General features: G+C 39.2%; 2 protein-coding genes across 5 annotated transcripts in view; one reads left to right on the top strand and one right to left on the bottom strand.

The window, feature by feature from the left end:
- FNIP2 (folliculin interacting protein 2) overlaps positions 1 to 15,065 on the top strand; it is an 88,499-nt gene extending 73,434 nt beyond the window's left edge. For 2 of the 4 annotated variants that reach the window (XM_006752659.2, XM_006752657.2), the window contains 3 exons: positions 4,985 to 5,185; positions 9,654 to 9,769; positions 11,388 to 15,065. In XM_006752659.2, the coding sequence (XP_006752722.1) occupies positions 4,985 to 5,185; positions 9,654 to 9,769; positions 11,388 to 11,466 (396 nt within the window). In that variant the 3' untranslated portion in view covers positions 11,467 to 15,065. Of the gene's footprint in view, positions 1 to 4,984; positions 5,186 to 5,463; positions 5,663 to 7,033; positions 7,230 to 9,653; positions 9,770 to 11,387 lie in introns of those variants that run through there. The other 2 variants (XM_006752660.2, XM_015564173.1) reach the window with 2 other exon arrangements.
- A 6,544-nt stretch (positions 15,066 to 21,609) lies between these two features.
- The window catches only part of LOC102765544 (chromosome unknown open reading frame, human C4orf45), a 67,580-nt gene continuing 66,803 nt past the window's right edge, over positions 21,610 to 22,386 (bottom strand). The window contains exon 4 of the mRNA XM_006752665.1: positions 21,610 to 21,802. Coding sequence (XP_006752728.1) covers positions 21,610 to 21,802 — 193 coding nt within the window. The remainder of the gene's footprint in view (positions 21,803 to 22,386) is intronic.

Below are 22,386 nucleotides of genomic sequence, written 5' to 3'. Positions count from 1 at the left end.
GGGTTAGTGGGCTGTGGACACTTGGAAGTCTCACATTGTGGAGGAAGTAGAAACATACTGCAGACTCATTCTGATAAGAGAATTTAACAAACTCTGTGGGCAAGAAATGAACTTTAAAATTGATTCTCTTCAGGCTTGAGAGAAAAAGGGAAAATTAATATATGTGTCTATAAGGTTGGTTAAGCTTTCAACCAAACAAGCATTTTAAGTGGAAATGACTGTTTTTAATGTTAATATTTTCTTCAGATTTTCATTGAAAACTCAAATGTCAGAGGTTCTGTTTAATCTGAGACAGAAATGTTTGGGAAGAGAACTTTGGCCAGGGGGGTAGGGGGGTGGGGGGTGTTTAATATTAGGAAGAGGATTCTTACTAAGTAATCTTACTTGCCAAGCTGATATTTATATTGTTTCTCCTTTTACAGAAGAGCCATAGGAAGCCAGACTCCTTTGGTTCATGTGTCAGTGTTGGGATGCAGCCAAGCCTCACCTGCTATTTCTTTTTTTCTAGTCCCCTCGCCTAAGCTCAAAACTCTAAGAATAGCAGATGGTTGAGTCAGGCATTTCACAGATGTTGGAATCATTCCATCTTACGTTTTGTAGCATTTCTTTAAAGTACTGCTCCTTGTATGTTATGGTTGAGAAATATGTGTGTTTGTACCCTGATGTGCACGTGAATGTGATAAAATTGTGAACTTAAAAAATTGTCCTAGCCCTGGCCGGGTGGTTCAGTTGGTTGGAGTGTCATCCCATATACCAAAAGGTTGTGGGTTTGATTCCCGGTCAGGGCACATATCTGTGTTGCAGCTTCCAGTCGGGGCACGTATGGGAGGCAACTGATTGATGTTTCTCTCTCATATCAATGTTCCTCCCTCCCTCTACCTCCCTTTCCCTCTCCCTCTCCCTTCCTGCCTATCTCTCTAAAATAATCAATAAACATATCCTAGGGTGAGGATAAAAAAAATCCCTAACAGGTTTCATTATTAATTGCTTCTAAAATTAAGATAAGGCTAATAAGAAAAAATATTATAAATATACTACATGTAATTCAGTATTTCCTTTATTTGTGGTTCTCTATAAGCCTTAAAAGTAGAGCCTTTCCTAACAGGAACTTTAGTCAACACTGGGGCATAGGGTGTGTGCAGGTGCGCGTTTCTGTGATAAATCCAACCAGGGTCTTCTGGGTCTTAGAGTTCTTTACATTCTAAAACTGTGATTTCCAACCAGTGTGCCGCAAGAATTTTTAAAACATGCAATATCTTACTAGTCAAGGGCACAACCTCTTTTCCCTTAGATTGTCAAATTAAAAAATGATATCAGCTAACACAACATCCAGTGTGAATAAATCAAAATCATATCTATTTTTTATCAGCTCGACAAAAAAGTATATTTTTGGTGTGCTGCAGAATTTTAGTAATTAGTTTATGTGCATCATGAGATTAAAAAGGTTGAAAATCACTCTTCTAAAATCTCAGGATTAACTAATAAGCTCTTTAATGAGGTTGTGTTTCCTTTGGAAAGATATATCTCAGAAATTTCCAGAATCACTGGAACTTAAGCTTTAACTCTGTGCCCAGTAGAAGTTTAGACCATATTACCTATGGGCAACTGGTCTCCCTGGTGCCCCTTAAATGTAACTAAAGTTGTTGCTGATGATATTTTTCTCTTTCTCCAGCATTCATTTATTTTTTCCTCGACTATATTTCCCTCCCATTTCCATCTGCCTTTAAAAAGTGTTCTTTTTTCAGTAAATAAGTGAGTAGCTACTGGATGATATAGTTAGATGGAGGCAATTGGGTTGCCCTGTGGAAATATTCAGGGGATTGTGTGTTAGTTATTTAGTGGCCTAGGAAGGTGCAATTCTTTGAATATTTTTTAAGTAATTTTCTAAAAACATTTAGTTCTTTTCTGTCCCTTGAGCCTGCATACATAAAATCAGCAGTACCTTGTGTTAGGGAATGGAGCATGCTCATCAATTCTGCCATTTGCTTGTGCTTAACTTGTTTCATATTACTTTAGTAACATTTTTCAAATACCAGATTTTATGCCAGGGGCTAAGATTACAGGGAACAAAGATTCAGCTCCCGGTTTTAAGGAATGGGCTCCCAAATTTCTGTCATTTATCCCAGCCCGTGGACCCATTCATCTTTCTTCGTTCCCCAGTTTTCCACCTCAGATGCTGCCGCTTTGCTCCAGTGATTTAAAAACGACTCAGGCTCATTTTTCACGTTTGATTGTTTTTTACATTCTCTAGCCCATTTAGTTCCTCCTTTTAATAATTGAGCCAGTTCTCTGTCCCCTTTCGTTATCATGTGTGAATCCGCAACCATCTGAAGTAACTCATCCTTGGAGAATCTCCCATCCATCACCTCCCAGGGAGCCTCATTGCTCCTATTCTGGCAGTTTATGGCTTAAAACAAAGCTCTTTGTGTTGGTGGTGGTGGTGGTACCATGTAAGTTACAGTCTGTGTACTTTCCTTGGATTGACACACACTTTCCTTCCCTACTACCGTGGTGGGGAATCACTTAGGGAAATGATTTGAATTAGGAACTGGACCCAAATATCTACTGCAGATAATTAACCCATAAAAAAGCTAAACTCATTATATATATATCTATATCTATAGATATAGATATGTGTGTGTGTGTGTATGTATATATAGGCATATGGTCAGTAATGATTATATATACTCTCAGAATATAAGTCCCTTGAAGGAAAGGTTCATATTATAGATCTGTTCTGTGCTATACTCAGCACACAGTGAATTTATGATAAATGCAAAACATTAAAGAGGATTGAGCTCAAAATATAAATGTTTTTCATTTCTTTTTTTAAATCTTTATTATTGAAAGTATTACATATGTACCCTGTTTTTCCCCATTAACCTCTTCTAGACCACCCCTGCCCCCTGCCCCAGGCCTTCACCACCCTATTATCTGTGTCCATGTTTAATTTCTTTATTTCCATTTTCTTTGTTCATAAAGACCAGGTACATCAATGACAAGTCATTGTCATCTTGCTGTGAATTAATGACACATTGATTGAGCAAGAAGTTCCAGGAATTTGTAAAGGGAAGTCACTGAGGCTCTCTGTTTTGGAGAATGTGTATATGTATGTGTCAGAAGAGTAGGGGTGAGGGGCCACAAAACCCTTAGGTAAGAGTGGGAATGCAGGGTCATGTGTGAGAAAACTTTTCCACTGTTTGATTAACAAGTCTAGAAAATGAGAACCATTCTTAGGAAACTGGGATTCATTAATTCAGGAATCTGCTTTGTCAAATTCTTCATTTCTCATGTTTGAGATTATTTGAACATACACTTACTAGTAAATAAATGTTGGACCATTAAATTTTGCCTGATTTGCTGCTATTTCAATAAGAAAATATTCTAATCCCTGAAAGTTTCCCTCATGAACATAGTATAGGAAAGGGTGTTGGCCCCACAAAGTTTCCATCCAACCCACCAGTCACTTCTCCCATCTGTGAGAAAGAACACAAAGCTGGATAGACTTCCCTTCCAATGAAAAAGCCCACAACGAGGGAGCCAAATCACCTGCTAAAATTGCAGTGTGACAGCATACGCCTTGGGCTCCTGTTTGTAGTCTTTTCACTACTAGTGTTAGATCTTAAAAATCTCAGGTAATCATGATCTGAGGCAGGGCTGTGTATCTGTATGGGTTCTTTGTTGTGAGTAGCAGAAACCAACTCTCATTAACGTAGGCAAAATGAACTGTATTGGAAGGATATTAAAGATTCATAGAATTGATAAGAAGGCCAAAGAACTAATCTTAGAATAGACAGAAAACAAGGCAACTATGAAAGTCCAGGAACCAAGGACTAGGAAAGTGGTGGTGCCAACCATTCTTGTCCTCCTGACCACAGGGAAATCATGGGGAAGGAGCATCTAATTGGCCATGCTAGCACACCCTGCTGGAGGAAGGGTGGGGCCTCAAGGTCTTATCTAAGAAAGTCATTCTCCGAAAGGAAATAAGGTTGCACTTACTGGGAAGAAGATATGCTAAAGTAGCCGAAAGCAACAGATGCCCACCACCGGATAGTAGAAGGGATTGAGTGACAGAAGGAGGCAGTACCAGTTTTCCTTTGGTAAATGTTAGAAACATGTGCTCATGTCCATTGCCCAGAAGGTGTGTCTGTGTCTGTCCCGTATACTCTCTCTCTCTCTTAATTTGGGCCAGAAGGACAGTCCTGCTATAATGTTGATTTGCACACATGTGGGATACTAAATATGAATATAAAAGGTGTTGGTGTTGAAGCAGTTTTATACTTTCATCAATTTTGAGAAATTGATTTTTTGGTAAGGCCCTCTTCCTTGACTAATTCAGTGTTTACCATTTGCCCTGTGGCACAGTTTACTAAGTTAACCTGCTCTATCCCTAAATCTCAGTTATTGAGGATTTTGTATTTTAAGTATGTTCTTCAGAAGCCATATTTTTTTCCTTTTGGACTCTCCAGATAAATAAATTCACACCCCAGTCTGCTTTCAGTTGGTTGTTGGAGTTGATTTATGCGCTTACTAAGTAAGCATTGCTTAGTGATTAAAACTATAAGGGAATATTAATTTACTCTGCCACACCTTCTTATTGGAGATATGGCAATAGAATCCTACACCTTATTCTAATATCTTATTTTCCATCTCAAGAGGAGAGTGCAGCCTTTCAAAAAGAAATGAATTTTAATATCCTGAATGTAGGGAGGGCACGTATCTTTTTCTTATGTATGAACATTTAATAATATTTATAGTGTATCTCCTGGGTATAAGAAAGAAACGATTAAATGCAGCTTTTATAAAATTAATTTTTAAATGGTGATTTAATGATGACACTCTTATTTTAGTCCCTGTAAATCTCTAAATTTCTGTAGCTCTTACCATCAGCTTCTGAACTGAGTCTAATCCTGGACAGAAACCCTGGACATTCCGCGGTCATTTGGAGTGTTGCGAAACCTGACCCGCTATGCTTCTCTTCCAGCATCCAGTGCTTGATGAGCCCATAGCCGAAGCCGTCTGTATTATCGCAGACACGGACAAGTGGAGTGTGCAGGTGGCCACCAGTCAGAGGAAAGTGATGGACAGCACGAAACTAGGCCAGGATGTCCTGGTCTCTAGTCAGGTGTCCAGTTTACTTCAATCCATTTTACAGCTTTACAGGCTTCACCTCCCTGCTGATTTTGTAAGTATTTGTTCTCGCATCACCAAAGAAATATAGTTTAAAGACACTTTTTTTTTCCTTTGCAATAATGGTTTTAATCTACTATTGATGATAAGTTTAAAAACACTTTTAATGATACTTTTTAAAATAATAAATTCATATGTATCCTTTTGGGTACAATTACATGATAGTCTAAGTAAATATAGAACATTCAACATAAAACCAGCAAATGATAGATTTTAGAAACAATAGCCCTTCCATGAAACAAATAACGTAGAGTGACAAATCTTTTTCAGTAGGTACAGTTAAACCTCGGTTCTCGAACATCTCCCATCTTGAACATTTCGGTTTTTGACGAGGTTGTTCGTGGAAAAAAATGTCTCAGTCTTTGAACAAAAGTTTAGTTCTGGACCTGACAGCCCTTTCAGCTTAACAAAAAGCATCTCTTAGGCCACAAATAAAGGAGGGAATGCTAGTCAATTTACCTCTAAATCTCAGAAATTGTGCAGTGAATATTTTTGTGGGTTTGTTGTTGTTGTTGTTATTGTTGTTTTGCCTTTGTTGCTGGCAAAGTGGATGATTAGCACAATTTCAGAAGATACAGAGGCCCTATCAACAATTAAAAATGTATTTTTTTAAAAAATAAATAAAGAGGCCATCAGGAGTGCTTAGGGCAGTGATGCCGAACCTATGACACGCATGTCAGAGGTGACACGTGAACTCATTTTTTGGTTGATTTTTCTTTGTTAAATGGCATTTAAATATATAAAATAAATACCAAAAATATAAGTCTTTGTTTTACTATGGTTGCAAATATCAAAAAATTTCTATATGTGACACGGCACCAGAGTTAAGTTAGGGTTTTTCAAAATGCTGACACGCCGAGCTCAAAAGGTTCGCCATCACTGGCTTAGGGTGTGAAAGAAACAATGATCACAGGCAATTAAAGAGGTAGAAAAACTTGTTGATCGGATAAAGGAAAAGCAATTAGTTGGTGACTGCATTTCATTGATATGTGAAAAAGTGAAGATGCTGCATGTTGACCTCCTAAAAGACACCGCTGGAATGAGTCCTGAAAGATTCATTTAAGGCTAGTAGGTGGTTTGATTACTTTAAGAAAAGAAGTGCTTGTTTATAGGTAAAATAGTACATTAGACATGTACTATATATAAGAAAGGTTAAAATAGGCAATGATTTTGGCATCTGGAACGAATTCATTCGATCTATAATATTTCTAATGGGGGGGAAAAATTACTCGTTTTTGAACAAATCACTTCTTGAACAGCCGTCCGGAATGAATTAAGTTAGAGAACCGAGGTTCCACTGTATATAGTAAAGTAAGTTAGATGTGGGGGGAGGGACAAGCATAAAGGGAAATTTAAAATCCTCCTTTGGAGAATGAATTGTTTTTCCTTTTATTAGATTCATATCAAGCACACTGATTCCTGAAGGAATTGTAGTTTGTTTTCAGGGACCACCCTCACAAGTCGTTAGAAGATAAAATAGAATATAGCTCATGTAAACACTTGAAATTCCGAAGTGCCATACCCATAGAAGATGGTATCAGTTATTCCTTTTCAAATGGGATTTTAAAATCACTTTCATGACGTTATATTAAATTCAAACAACAAATGAGCCATCAACTCCTAGAAAATGATCGACAGCTCTTCCTGAGTTATTGGAATTAATATACAAGGCAAATTCTCTTCAAGGTGTGTGTGTATGTAGAGAGAGATTGAGAGAAAATATATTTAGAGGGGAAGGGAGAAACGTGGGAGTGAGGCTTGAGGGCATCACTAGGAAAAACTTGGGGACATGGGCTTAGATATAAGTTACGCTCACCTTCTTTGCTCCTTCCTCCCCCTGCAGGCTTTTGCTCTCTAAAGAATAACCCCAAACCAGAACATTTGTTATCTCCCTCTGGCCTCCACAAAAGATACAGAGATATTTAACAACAAAGTTGGAAGCTGAATATTAATTACCTACGCTAATTGCTAATGGAGGGTAATTTTCCTGGGTTCTTATGGCTGAATCTACAGTGGTACCACATGCCTCAGAAATAGTCAGGATTTTTATGGCCTTGAAGAAGGTGCTTTGGAATAACCCTCTGTTATTTCAGTATAACCCACTGTCTAAGTAGACAGTGTGGCATAACAGTGACTGGGTTCAAGTCTAGGCTTTGCCATCAATCAGTTGTGTGATGGTGGACAAGTGTCTCTGAACCTCAGCTTTCTCATTTGTAACAAGCATGTTAAGAGAATCCTCTGAAAATTAGGGCTGAGGTACTAACTGCTTTTTCAGCGGTCAAACAGAGGTTAAATAGCCAGTATAAAGCAGTGGCCACTGCATGGGCTTGAGAGTCCAATAGCCTGACGTCAAACACAGGCTCAGCTGCTTCCTGTGTGACTCCTCAATTCCCTTATCTGTGAAGCTGGGGATATGATAGAACCTAACTCATATGGTTAGAAAAGAAAATTAGATGATTCACGTAAAGCACTTGGGATGGTGTTAGATGCTCTAAGCACTCAGGAGGCAGCTACTGTCCACGTGATTGTTAATAACCACTTTCATAGAACAGGGTTAATGGTTGTAAAGACCAACACCGCCTTTTCACTAAAATCTTTATTTGGGCTTTAAACTGAAGTTTGCTCTTGCAGATCACCTGTCCCTGGGGTAATCGTGTGAGGAACTCCCAGGTTCCTATCATCTAACTTTTGTTCTATACTTAGTGTCGGTTTTTCTTTCTAGTAGCAAGTTGCATCAGGCTGATTTCGAGGCTGAAATCTCTTTTTCTGTAAGGGAAGGAAAATATGTTAGATTTTATAGTTTCTTACTGTTTTTAAGTATTTACCAACTTTTATATTTTATTCTCTAATACATAGCTCTTGTTACTTTTGACATCTTCATTTTCCAACCAATAAATTACTGTAGCTGACTTTTTTCTTCATTTGGACCAAAATATGTTTAACCACTTACTAATATGCATGGCTTACTTAGCCTGACAAAACCAAGATCAGAAGAAATTTCATTTGCAGTTTAAAATTCACCTTAAAAATCATTTCAATGAAACATATGATTAAATGCCTATTAGAGCCATCAGTATAAAAGGGAAAGTAGCTATTTAAATTTTCAGAAATTAAAAATTAAAAAAACCCATCTCAGGATTAAGATACCAGAAAGGAGAAGGAAAAACGGAAAAAAATTCTATTTAATAATTAAGCCTTTTAAAAAAAATTCTAAATATTTTGATTTCAAAAATAGTATACATTCCATATGGACCAATGTTCTCTTTATTTTGACATCGCAGTATATAATTTTCATGGAGACTATGAATACACTGCAGATTAACTCTTCTAAAACACAAAGGATTCATGTAATGTGAATATTTTTTAATATTTTATAATATTCTTATTAAAATTTTTATATTTACTCCATAAGCAACTAAAACTTAACAGGAGGGAGATCCTTTCACCACTAAACTCCGTTTATTTGGGGGACCATGTTCATGAGGATTGGTGAAGTCCTCCTTGCTTTGATTATTACTCTTAGTCACTTACCAGTTGTGTTTCATCCACCCAACACAAGGCATTTAAGATTTTAAGCCAATGGAAAACTGAAAAGATTACATCTCTAATGGATACTTTTTTCCATGTCACTGATCGGGCCAGATGGTCAAGATCAACATTCTCAAATGCATCTGTTAATCTTTTTTACCTTGAAAACAGCAGGCGTAATGGTCTAGAAGAAAATTATGTGTGATAGAATTACCCTTGCCAAAGCCATCAGGTGTCTTACTGAAGATGCTTGGAGAGCTCTTCCTGCCAAATGCAAAAGCATTTGCCTCTGGTGAAAGACACAGATGGTTGCTATTCTCTAAAAAATGGAGTTGGACACAATTCCAAGGGTAGTGATGTCCTGAAAATAATTGCCCTTTCTTTATTGTTTTTAAAGACCTAGTTAAAATAGACTACGGAACCAAAAAAAAAAAACACTTCAAAATATACTTCTGAGAATGTATTGTGCCCAAATAATCTGATATGTAGGTAAATACTACAACAACAGAGATGTCCTTTACAATGTTTAGAACAAAAATGCAAATTGCTATGTGGTTAAGTAAATAATGGTAAATGCACATTCTTAAAAAAATATTTAGCCATAAAATTACATTGATAAAGAATTTTTACTAACACAGGGAAAGGATTATTATAAAGTTTTTTAGAAGCACTTATAGAATGATTTCAACAAATGCTTTTTAGAAAAGACTAGAAGATAATATATGAAAATCTTATTAGTCATCGGAAGAAATAAACTTCGTTTTATAAAACCTGCTGGTGATAGGGTTTGAGATGGCTTGTAACTTTTTAAGGGTATTTGAAAGAGATTAGAGTATAGTTATAGACCTAAGAATGAATCAGGAGAACCCTAGCTCTTTGAATGCTGGCAGAGGTTTCCATTCTAGCCCTCATTGTGAATGTTATTGGCTTCACAGTGCATCATGCATCTTGAAGATCGACTACAGGAGATGTACCTGAAAAGTAAGATGCTGTCTGAATATCTTCGTGGACACACACGAGTCCATGTGAAAGAATTAGGTGTCGTATTGGGGTGAGTTTGGTGAAGTGTCACCCTTTCTTCTCCCTATGATGGGGTTGTCCCTAGCACTGTACCCACAGACCCATTCAGCCTGTGCCACCTTACACCTGCAGGCCCACGTGCCCATTGAAGGGTTTGGGGACCATCAGGCATGTGCCTCTGCTGCTCTCCAATTAACAGCATGTTCCTTGTTTCTGATAGTGGAAATAAGCACAGAACTTTAAGCTGGTGGTACTTTATGTTAATCTTCTCCCTGGGTTATTTTATGTGTGAACGTGAAAAATTACACTCCACTCTGTTTGCCCATCTATAGTCATTTCAGTAAGATGTCCAAGTCACAAGCTGTGCGATGCAGCCATGTTGGGAGGCAGGGGCCTGCCTGCCTGTTCCTCCCTGGGATGATAAGCCCACCAGGAGAGGAGACTTGCTTATGTTACTCATGTTGCACAGCATCTTCCTGAGGGTCTCTGCCGTGACTTCTCTAAAGAAGAAGTGGGGACTTGTCCTCCTTACCTACCATGATGGTTCCCCTAATTTGGGCAAGAAAATATTGTATATGTATTGTCGACCTTGAAATTTTCTTTTAAACCTGCTATTCAAAGTATCAAGACTCAGGCCTTTACTGTGTTTTTGTGTTTGGCTCTTAGAACTTCATGTTATACATTTTTCTTAGCTCATTTTTAAAATATTTCCCCCTTTGGAGGCATTTGCTTTTGCAGTTAACTTACAAAGTATCTCTTGCTTGTGTTTTTTTGTTTGTTTGTTTTTTTTAGTTCTGATTTAGATCTCTTAGTTCTGTTTCTTAGTTCTGATTTAGATGATTAGTGGGAATCATCCCCAGCCTCTCTAGCCCCTTACCCACTGTCAGGGCCACAGCGCTCCCTGCGGCAGACCTGGAAGTAGGCCTGCAGGGAGCATTACTGGAAAAGGCGTAGGAAAAACTCCATGAGGTCATTGAAATTTCATTTTTAATTTTTTTGTGGAATTCAATGGGAAGATTAGGACATATTTCACGGACTGAAGCAGTCCTCCTTTTTTTCAGGACATTTGTCAGCATTTAGCCTGGCCCATGCTACATCCGCCTCTGCTTTAAGAGGGGCCGCCAAAGCCAGGTCCATCTGTTGCCATGTCTCTTGACTCAGCATCTGTTAGTGTTGCTTTCTCTCAGAATGTTGCTAAATGTTATCTAACTTGTATAACCTGTTGAACAAAGCCCAAGGTTTTTGAAGAAATTGCCACTTTCATCATTTTCCTAAGACTAGTTGTAATTAGGAGCAGAGTCTGTGTGCATTAGTGATGAATGAGGAGACAGTGGAGGAAACATTAAAGTGTAACAATGAGGCTGTACGGGGAATACAGGAAAGTTATGGGCTTGGACTCGGTGGCCCCTGCTGTGGAAGAACAGTTTTATGTCCACACGTGTGCCCAGCACACCTCCTGGCCTTTGTCCTCTGGTCATTGTCCACTGGGAAGTCATAATTAAAAGAACAGGTTTATCATCTTGCTATCCCTCTTACTTTTTCTTTTGTTTTAAGCAGTGATCTAGCAAGCTTGGTCCATAGCAATAATACTTAACTGCAGAATCATGTTACTTTAAATTAATAATCTTCTCCTTTTATTCAATATTCAGGATTGAATCGAACGACCTGCCTCTGTTGACTGCTGTCGCCAGTACTCATTCCCCGTACGTGGCTCAGATCCTCCTATAAGCTTAAGCTCAGGACCATTCTTCCTTGGCAGGAAACACACACATTCTCATGTGGAGGAGAAGAGAAGCTCTCCGTGACGTCCAAAGCATAAGAAGAGCAAACAGAAACAGTCATTCCACCGCTTTGTCTTGTTTTATCTTGTTGCTTTCAAGTGGATGCTTTATTGGAACTTTGGTTTACTTGACATAATGGCATGTGTGTTTCTCATGAACACTGTAGGTCTTTGTTACCCAGGAGTCAACAGAGAGAGTGACCTTTCTGGAAGGAGGAAGCATATGCACTACACTACACACTAAGCTGTTGGTACTGCTCGCCTTGTGTGTTCGGGCCAAACGACAAGGGACTTTGGAGCAGGAGGTAAACAATGTGCAGACCATTCCAGCAGGAAAATGCTTCAGAGCTGACGCATGAGCTCTCCACACTGGAGAAAGCATATTCCACTATCCTAAGAAGATATCAGGAAAGGACTTCAGATTCCAAGTCGGAGTTTGCTTTTTACAAAAGGTGAAATAAAGAAAGCCACGTGGGCCCTTGTCAGCTCTGGTGGCTGTGGGAGTGACAGTCTGACCTAAAACAGGGAAGAATATTGACTGTTGGGAAGAGAGTGCTATAGGGACCCACTCTTTTCACATCTTCTTGGAGTTTTCCTTGTCTCATATACAGCCACAGGTAGGTGAGAGGTGGATTGTTGGTGCAATAAACCCAAGAATCACTGTAGCATCTTAATCCCATCAGGATGGAGTTTGTAGCAGCAAAGTACACAGTCTGATACCGTGTGTTTAACCTTATACTTCAGAGCTTTCAGCAGCCTCTTTAAGAGAGGCCATTTACCAAAGTTATTTCTATAAGCTCAAGAGTATTCCTGTTGCTAAATTCTTCTAGCCAAAGCCACTTTCTTCCTGTAATAGCTAATACAAATGACTATTTATACTCTACAAGGCACAGCTGTCCTGGTGGGAAATGAAACCTGCAACAGTTCAGGATGACTAATGAAAGCAATTAGTTTGAACATTTATAAACAATTCATACATGGTCTACATTTTTACATTATCATCTCTGTGCCTTCTAATTCCTACATACTTTTCAAAACACTGTTCCAGAAATTAACTCCCCCATAGTATCAAACCCACCGAAATGAGGAATTGTTTATTTGCTAGCATAGTTGACTTAAAAAAAATAAAAACCACGAAACATGTAATTTTCTGTTACTATAAAATAAATTTTTCTTAGTTTCCTGACCATGAACTATGTCAGACAATATACTGACATCCAAGATAAAGAAAACGACTTAAAAAATTGATCATTAAATGACAAGAGCTGATCTAGTAAAACAGAACATTGTTAGCTAATTATAACCAGGCTCCAATTTCCTTTCACTCTTTTATAAGAAAATGAAGTAACTTCCCGACTAGGGGTTAGAATGACTTCAGATTTTCTATTTGATAAAATCCTATCTTAAACACCAAGTTACATAAGTGTGTCTCTTTTACAAATGCAAGTGAATTATTTGTTTGAAAGAGCACCTAATGGGAAAAAATGGGTGTATTACTTCTTAGGAATAAGTCAGATTTGCTGCCTTCCGCTCTTTTTTTTTTTTTTTTTTATGACGTGAAATGTAGATGGGTGCATTAAAGCTCTTAAGATCTTTAGTTTTTATTTTATGGCTTTCTTTCATAAAATTGAAATTTTCCATCCTTTGTAGATTTTTCTGTTTTCTTTTGCCTAACGTCTGAGTTTGTATTTTAAATTCTCTAGTTCCATGACATCATTGCTTGTTGTGATGTTACACAGAGAGAATGACCCTTACCTGTGGCTCAGCTCACTCGTCATTTGCTTTTCATTACATGTAAATGAATGGTAATAGCTGGTGTGACATCATTTCCATCTGCACCAGTTTAAAGCATTCCCTAATCTCTTGTTCCCTGTTCCTTGTTTACACGTTTGGGCACTTTCCCTCATTCACCGCCTTCCAGGGTTTCATAGAAAATAACTAAATACAAAATCAATTCCATTCTTATGTGGCATGTTGAAAATTAGACCCATATAGGGGGACATTGAGATTTAAAAGGCTGATTCTAAACTTCATACATAAAAGATTGAGCCCAGCCCCCTCAAAACCTGAGAAGATTTCATTTGCCTTTTAATCTACTTTTCCAAAACTCTTGGAAACGTCTGTTGGAAAACCACAGGTGGGTCACACGTGGGGATGGTTTCAGTGATGCTCAGGGCTCCGGTTGGAAGCTAATCCTCACACCTATTGCCTGGAAAACAGACTGAGAATGCTGCTGCTCTTTTGGAACCCTCCTGTAGATAGCATTCTAGTTTTGTCTGTCGGAAATTCAGCCTCTTCCCAAAAGTAGAAAAGAAAAAGAATCTCGGGCTTGTGTTGCGATGCACCCACTCACACACCGTACACCACCCAGTGACTTCATTCTGTCCTAGCTGCAGACGCAAAAAAGGGATTCCACCCTCTCCCATGCCCACCTCAAAAACAAAATTTTTAAAAAAATTTTTTGAAAAAACTACCTCAGTTGACAGGATTCCACCTTTAGGGTTTCTTCAACTTTTAAGTCTTACCTGTTGAGTGTAGCTTTTGTAGAATCTTGCTTCTTTAAGCAAGCTAGTGAGGCATGACAGAGCAGAGTGCATACGTGTTCCTGTGATGGCCCTCTTTCTAGCATGTCGCAGTTTTATTTTTAATAGATTGATGCGTGATACGAATGTAAAGATAATTGTGTATGTTTAAACATGACAATGAAAATTTAAAATGTAGCTTCCATACTTGTGCATAACTCCAAAGTATTTTATTTTTATCAGTGTTAAATAGCTTTTTGTACAGGCTTCGACCCATTTTTCTGAAGTGTGCTGTTTTTTAATGAAAGTAACTATAATCTTTTCACATCCCATGGAACTGCCGTTTACACATCACAACTTTTTAAACTTACCATATTTTTCAAAATTAACTTTTTTGGAGGGAGGGAAATTCCTGCTTGCTAAATGATACTAAACTGTTGTTTGGGGCTCTTATCATTAGGTCCTGAGATTTTATAAAAATTTAGTCTGTAGCTTTTCAGGTTCTTCACTAGAGAGTTGGTTGTACATAAAAATAAAAAATATAAAGTGACCCCCCCAAATTCTTTTAAATGTCTGGATTTTTCCGGTCTTATGTACTTTTGGAACTATTTTGTTCATGCATACTTTCACCATTAAATTGAGTCTTTAGCTTCTCTGGGTAAATGTGAACCATTTGTTTTGTACTGTGCTTTGTGGGAGGGGACATTTTGTTATAATACTTGCCTAAATCAAGCAGTCCCCTCTGAATGTTAATTTTTAAATGTCAAAATTTGGTGAACTATATATCTTGGAAGCAAGATTGCAATATGCTTACATTTAAGTGGTGTTTAAACAAGGAGAAAATTCTGGGATTTGTTACCATTGAAGCTTCATGAAGACAAATTGATAGGACCTTATATTTTTGATCAGTTAAATAGCTATCAGTGTCATTGTATGGAAATTTTTTTCTTAAGACTTGTCCATGTATTATTTTGATCCATTTTTTTGTGGCATTTGGTGCAATAAACCTTTTGACTTTATCTGAACATTTGTTTGTTATATTGAATCTTAGGACTTAAGAATCTAGAGGTCTCATTTCCATGAACTCATGTGTGGAAACAAGTTCATTGTCAGTGATTTTCAACGGGGGTGTTGGAAGTGTAGGGCCATTTTTGCTCAGCATAATGAAGGGTGACGGGGGATGGGGGCTGAGGATGAAAGGAGAACTGTCTTGTGATGTGTGGGACACCCCATGGAATGAATAATTGAATTGTCCCATCTCTGGAGTGACTGAAATGTCCTGCTGGGCATTCATGGGGGTAAAAAAACCCAACCTGTTTATAGTGATCTAAGCGGAGAATTTAATTCTGCTTTACATAAAAGCACAGTGTATTTTTCAGATGATTTTCATGTATGCTGAATTTTCCAGGAATGTCACTGATGTATAAATTGAGAAGATTTGACCGTGTAAGGTTCCGAATTTTAACAAGAATTGACATAATTTGGAAAACATAACCAAAAACTACAGTACTCCTGGAATTTGAGTCATCAATACAACGTATTTGTATCAGTCTTCATTTATAGCTGTTGCATTGATGGAGACTATATACAGATGTAAGCATCCACCCACTTCATTATATTTTCTATTCTAATCTAGTTCCCCAATGTCTATATGTATTTTAAATATCTATATAATAAAAGCCTTCGCAACCGTTAGAGCAGAACTACCAGAACGACCAGTTGCTACGATGCGCAATGACCACCAGGGGCAGATGCTCAATGCAGAAGCTGCCCCCTGATGGTCAGTGCGCTCCCACAGGGGGAGCACCGCTCAGCCAGAAGCTGGGCTCATGGCTGGCAAGTGCAGTGGCAGTGGCGGGAGCCTCTCGTGCCTCTGCTGCAGGTGGGTGGTAAGGAGTGAGGGGTTGTGGATTGTGAGAACCCGGGACTGCGAGAGGGATGTCTGATTGCTGGCTTAGACCCGATCCCCGGAGGAATTGGGCCTAAACCGGCAGGTGGACATCTCTCAAAAGGTCCTGGACTGCAAGAGGGCACAGGCTGGGCTGAGGGATCCCTCTGCTCCTCCCCCCCCTCAGTGCAAGAATTTTGTGCACCAGGCCTCTAATATTAATATAAATTACTTTTTAAGTAGTAAGTGTAGTGCATTGTATTGATCTGTTATAAATTATATGTATAAGAAGGTTGCATTATTTATGAATTTTAGGAAAGTAAAAGACAAAATATTTACTATGAAAGGGATGAGATCATTGCTACTCATGGTCTCAGGAAAAAATATGCTGTTAATTATTACTTTGTAGCAACGTAATACTGTACCAAATTATGTTGTTTTAAGACTATAGAGAGAAGTAACATTAGGTATTTCAAAATCCTCTTTGTATTACATACAAATTTAAAATGTTTTCTGTATTCCCTCAAGCATCTTTAAAATCCATGCTGTTGATAAAGAACTGAAACACACACATCCACACCACATCACTGTTTGGTTCCCTGGTGTCTTGTTTGTTCTGTCAGATCCTTTGTATGTGTTACTTCATTTAATCCCCACACCTGGATGCAGTGGGAACTGTGACAGTTAATTTTATGTGTCAGCTTGGTGAAACCATAGTACCCAGATATTGTGGATGTTACTATAAAGGAATTTTTAGGTGCGATTAACATTTAAAGGAGTATTCTTTGAGTAAAGCAGATTGCCCTTCCTAATGTAGGTGGGTCTCATCCAATCAGTTGAAGGACTTAAGAGAAAAAAGACTGAGGTCCCCAACGCAAAGGGAATTCTACCTTGACTGTCTTTGAACTTGAACTGCAATATCATTCTTGCCTCGGTCTCCAGCCCGCTTGCCTACCCTGCAGATTTGGAATTTACCATTCTCCACAATCATGTGAGCCAATTCTTTAATTCTTTAAAATCAATCTATACATCCTGACTTATTGATATATCAGATATATCAGTCCAATGATAATCCCAAAATGGAGTTGGGTGGTCAGAATATCATCATACCAAGTTATAGGAGCAAAGATCTTTAACACAGTAATCAATACCAACCTCAGAGTTATCCCTTAAGGCAGCGGTTCTCAACCTGTGGGTCGCGACCCTTTTGGGGGTCAAACAACCCTTTCACAGGGGTCGTCTAAGACCATCAGAAAACACATATATAATTACATATTGTTTTTTGTGATTAATCACTCTGCTTTAATTATGCTCAATTTGTAACAATGAAAATACATCCTGCATATCAGATATTTACATTACGATTCATAACAGTAGCAAAATTACAGTTATGAAGTAGCAACAAAAATAATTTTATGGTTGGGGGTCACCACAACATGAGGAACTGTATTAAAGGGTTGCACATTAGGAAGGTTGAGAACCACTGCCTTAAGGGTTGCGATCAAGTCCTCTGAATATGTGCTGCAAAGGACTTGGTGTATAAGAAAAGCGTAAGCTAGAAACAGCCCTCTGAGATGGCAAGGATGGGAGGTGACCCTTCACTCACAGCAGAAGGAAAAAGCTGCCTTCCCATAAAGATACCCTTGCCATTGTGTGTTAGTTTCTTATAGCTGTGCACCTCCCCCTGCTTTCCTGGGGATCTCAAATGATTACTTACCATTCCTTTTACCCATTTGCAAGTTCTCAATCTGACATTTTGTACTCAATGTGTAAAAAAAAGTTTCACCCACATGAACCTTTTCTCCTGTGTACCTCTCCTCGCCCTTTTTATTGTAACTTTCTCCTTCCTTTGACAACTAAGCTTTTTCTTGAGAGGTTGGCTTGGCGCTCAGTCCTTGATCCCTATTTAGTCTCTCCTTACGGCCACCTGGCTCCACCACGCCGTCCTCACTCTTCACAATGTCCGTCGGGTCCCACTTCCTTCTTTCCCCTGGTAACGGGAGACTTTCCCCACACCCGGTCAGCACCGAGAGCTGGTGAATCTAACACTTCCTGTGTGTCTCAAATACATCACCTTTTCTCTTTGCCTTCTTTTGGTCCCTCCTTATTTCTTAGTTGAGCTACCAAAATGCCCTTTGAACTCATCTCCCTTTTATGTAAAACAGTTCTAATTAATATTCTTCCAGGCAATGTCTAAATAATCTTTCTAAAAGTTTAACCCTGTCACTTCTATTTAAAAGTCAGCCCAGTAAAATCTAAGTTCCTAACACCGTGTATTCAAATGACATTACTGGTCCTTCTTCCCCAGCACATCACTAGATACCCCTCTTTGCACACTATTCTCCAGCCATATTGAACCACACACTCTTCCTCCACGGTGCTAGGTTATCTGCTAGGTTATTGTCACCTTGGCCCTGCCTACCTGTTCTCCCTAGTCTTCCTCTCCTTCACCCCTGGCTCCATCAAGTCCTTCCTGTTCCTCGCTGAGCATGCCACCATTCAGTGTCAGATCCGCTAGCCCCTGGCTACTCAAGGTGCCTGGCCTGGGACGTGGAGAGGCATGCAGTGTCCCCAACCCCATCCCAGACCCACCAAAGCACAATCTTCACCCTAATGTGACCTCTAGGTGATTCACGTGAAATTTGGGAATTGCTGCTTTCGCACTCAATGTGAGTGCATGGATGAGGAAGAATGTGTCAGTCACTGGAATTGTATCCATGCATGGAATGGAGGGGGGAATGAGAATATTTACAAGCTAAGAAATGAAATAGAAATGGGTGCTGTTGTTGAAAATGTCTGTTGCATGCACATAAAGTTGCTAACACTTAAGTGGCTGTTATTTATGTGGAGGAAAAACAATGTTAACCAAAACTTAAGAGGGGAAAAATAACAAATGGACTAGAAGACAGAACTTAGGAGACACTTTGTGATTATAAAAAAGGAGAAATTTGGAGAAATATCGTAGAAAAACAGTTTAGAAATTTGCCCCATTAACTTTCAAAAATACTTGCAATGGCGTTTTGGATAAGTGTATACAAGAATGAGATATACTGTTAAATATAAATTGCATTTTAGAAATATTTTAATTACATTCCAAACTTAAGTTTATAAGAAAAAATCCAAACGCAAGAACCTGAATATATAAAATATCCCCACTTTCAACCATCCCTTTGATGAGAAAATGTGATATTACGGATAGCTTTATGCTTTTAAGATTTCCCCTCAAGTCACTCAGTACCATTGACCAATTGTTCCTTTTTTGAGGCTTCTTTCAATGTATGGTTCTGGGTCTTCTAGCATAAGAATGAAAAGTGTGCTGGCATCTCTGATAAGCATGGTAATGGTGGCCACTGATTGGTGGCTAGTGTGAGATGTTATGTTGAAGGCTTTACACCCATTGTATTCATTATTTGCTTTTAAATTTATAAGAACAGTTGCTTCTACCTGAATCTACTCTCAAGAAAACATGAGATAAATCCAAGTGAAGAGGTATTCTACAGAACTGGTCTATATACCCTTCCAATGTGTCAGTGTTATAAAGTCCAAGACTAAGGAACTGTTCCAAATTCAAGGAGACCAAAGAAACATGAGGAGCAAGTGTAATGCGTGATCTAGGTGGGACCTTGGATCAGAGAAAAATACAAAGACATTATTGGGACAGTCCATAAAATTGGATTATGAACTGTAGATCAGCGACTTTTCACCCAGCGTGCCGCAAGAATTTTTAAAACATGCAACACCTGACTACTCAGGGGCACTGACCTCTTTCCCCTTAGATTGTCAAATTAAAAAAATGACAACAACCAACACAGCAATAGCCATCCAGTGTGAACGAATCAAATTTATATCTATTTTTTGTCATATTGGCAAAAAATTATATTTTTTTTGCTGTGCCACAGAATTTTAGTTATTTATGTGTGCCATGAGATATTTTAAAAGGTTGAAAATCACTGGGTTAGATAATAATACTGTAACAATGTTAAATTTCCAGAATCCTATGTTTGCACTATGGTTATGTGAGAACATCCGTGTTCTTAGGAAATACATCCTGAGACACTTGGGGTTAAAGGAGTGTCATGTCTGCAACTTACTCTCAAATGTTTGGAAAAAAACAAATCGTGTGTGTGTGTGTGTGTGTGTACACATATATAGGAAGAAAGCATTAAAGCAAATGAACAGACTATTCTGGGTGAAGAATGTATCAGGAGTTCACTTTCTATTGTTCTTGCAACTCTTCTGCAAGTTTGAAATCATTTCAAGATAAGATCTTTTCACAGATTTTTTTTAATGTACAATATTTTTTTTTACTTATAAAACACCCCAGCCCTGGCTGGTGTTCTAAGTGGTTACTGTCGTCCCCCTCACCAAAGGATCATGGGTTCAATTCCCAGTCAAAGGCATGTAACTGGGTTGCAGGTTTGATCTCTGGCCCCGGTAAGGGCTCGTGCGGGAGACAACTAATCTATATGTCTCTCTCACGTTGATGTTTCTTTCTCTCTCCTTCCCTCTCCCTCCTTCCAACCCTTTCACTCTCTAAGAACAAAAAAATAAAACACCCAAAAATAGAAAAGAAAAACCAGTGGAAAAAATATCCTCGGGTGAGGATTAATAAAAATAAGCAAACCCTTGGAGGGTTGCACAATTGGATTTAGTGAATAATTGAAGGAGGCGTTTGGATCGTTTAATCCATGATCTCTCTATTCCTGCACAAAATTAGCTCAGTAATGGAAAGTAACTAATCCAAGCCTCCTCTACACTCACTGTAGTAAAACATCTCATTCGGACGCAGTCCCAAATTCAGGCCACATGAGAATGTCAGCAGCTGAACTGCTCCCTTGATCAATATAAAGAGTCCCTGGGGTCAGGGCCTACGAGGAGGCCTCTGCAGCTCCCCCCCGGAGTGCTCCCAATAGATGTAATTAATGGCTCATGCATCAGATTTCTGGCGACAGAGGGTACGCAAGATTCTCGGGACTTGGCAAGATTCTTCAGTGCAGCACGGAGACTCTCTCACGAGTCTCTGAATGGATCCCTGCGACGCTATTACCCTTTCTATCATGGGCACTTGTTATCAGACTCGAAACCTTGGATGACTACAACGTGCACTTTGCTGTGGAAATAGTTGTTGATTTGAATATATACTCTTACACCTTCTTCACGTGATTCTCATAATAACTACAGAAATATTCGGGACAGATCCTAATATCCCCACTTTACTCATTTTAAAAACCTGTATAGGGAAATGATGCAACTTGTTCAAGATTCCATACATAGTAATGGAGGGAAACTAGTAGATTTGAACCTGGTATATTCTCACTCTGCTGGCCAGTCTGTAAGGCTTTTAAGAAGGTTTAAAGATTTACCTCTGTTACACAGAGTGCTTTCTCGGGTTTTGGAAATCAAGGGGATGTCCTGTCTCCAGGTTAAACTGTATGATCCATCAGCAGTTGTAAGGACTGAACCCCACAACCTCTTGTATTCTTCAGCTATGAAGCGGGAAGAATACCTACCTACCCACAGTGCAGACGTTACTGTGGAAATCCAATATCAGTCACAAAATGTTCTGGTAGGTTAAAAGCAGTTGGAAAACCTTAGTTGCTGTATTACTGTTGAAAAGCATTCTCTAACTCATAGATTGAAGGAGCCTGCTGTCTTCTAGGATGAGTCATAAAAGCAAACGCTCATACCTCCTTTTTCGGTGGCATTGGCAGCTTTGTCGGTCTGGAGGCTGTGGGCAGTGTTTCCTTGGCCTGTTTAACGAGGGTGGCCCCCCTGGAATTCCTCTGGTCGGTGTTCTCATAATCACTCATATTCCAGGCGATCTGACCACGGCTGAATTTTCCTAGCATGTCCATAATAGAAGGTTTGGGTTGCCTGAAATAGGAATGAATTGGTTGGTTATCAAGTTGGAAGGACCTAGAAACAAGGCCACCAGTTTTCAGGTAGTTGAGATCTGTCTGTTTTTCTTGTGATTCTAGGAGATTTCTAGCTACAGGCTTGGGAAAGCAAATGACCTGAGCCATCAGTCCGTGTCCTGAGAAGTTTCGGGACTCCGCCCACTCCACTCCGCCAGCCATCCAGGGGCTGGAGATGGGAGCCACCTCCCCAGATGGACATGTATCTAGGAACCTGTGGGTGCATTTTCCCTGTGTCATGACTGCCCTCATGTCCTGCAGGCCAGGCATGCAAGATGCTGAGAAGTGGAAGGTGAGATGCTCAGGCCGAGACTCCATGAGACCCACAAGTTCTGCAGGGCATGGTCTGTCCATGCTGAGAGCTCAGGGGAATTCAGGAAAACACCAGTTTCATGTTTCCAGAGTCTGCCCTTGGACAGTGTATTGGAAGAATGACCTATGCTTTATTCTCCTTCCCCAGTGAAATCCTTGTCTAGCTCCCAACAACCCTATATTAGAGTATTATCCAAGGACTGCCTTCTGTTATGAAGGGCCAGCCGGGGG

Source organism: Myotis davidii, unplaced genomic scaffold, assembly GCF_000327345.1.
Source record: "Myotis davidii unplaced genomic scaffold, ASM32734v1 scaffold50, whole genome shotgun sequence".
In the NCBI taxonomy this organism is placed as follows: Eukaryota; Metazoa; Chordata; class Mammalia; order Chiroptera; family Vespertilionidae; genus Myotis; species Myotis davidii.
This window is presented reverse-complemented; position numbering and strand designations above follow the sequence as displayed.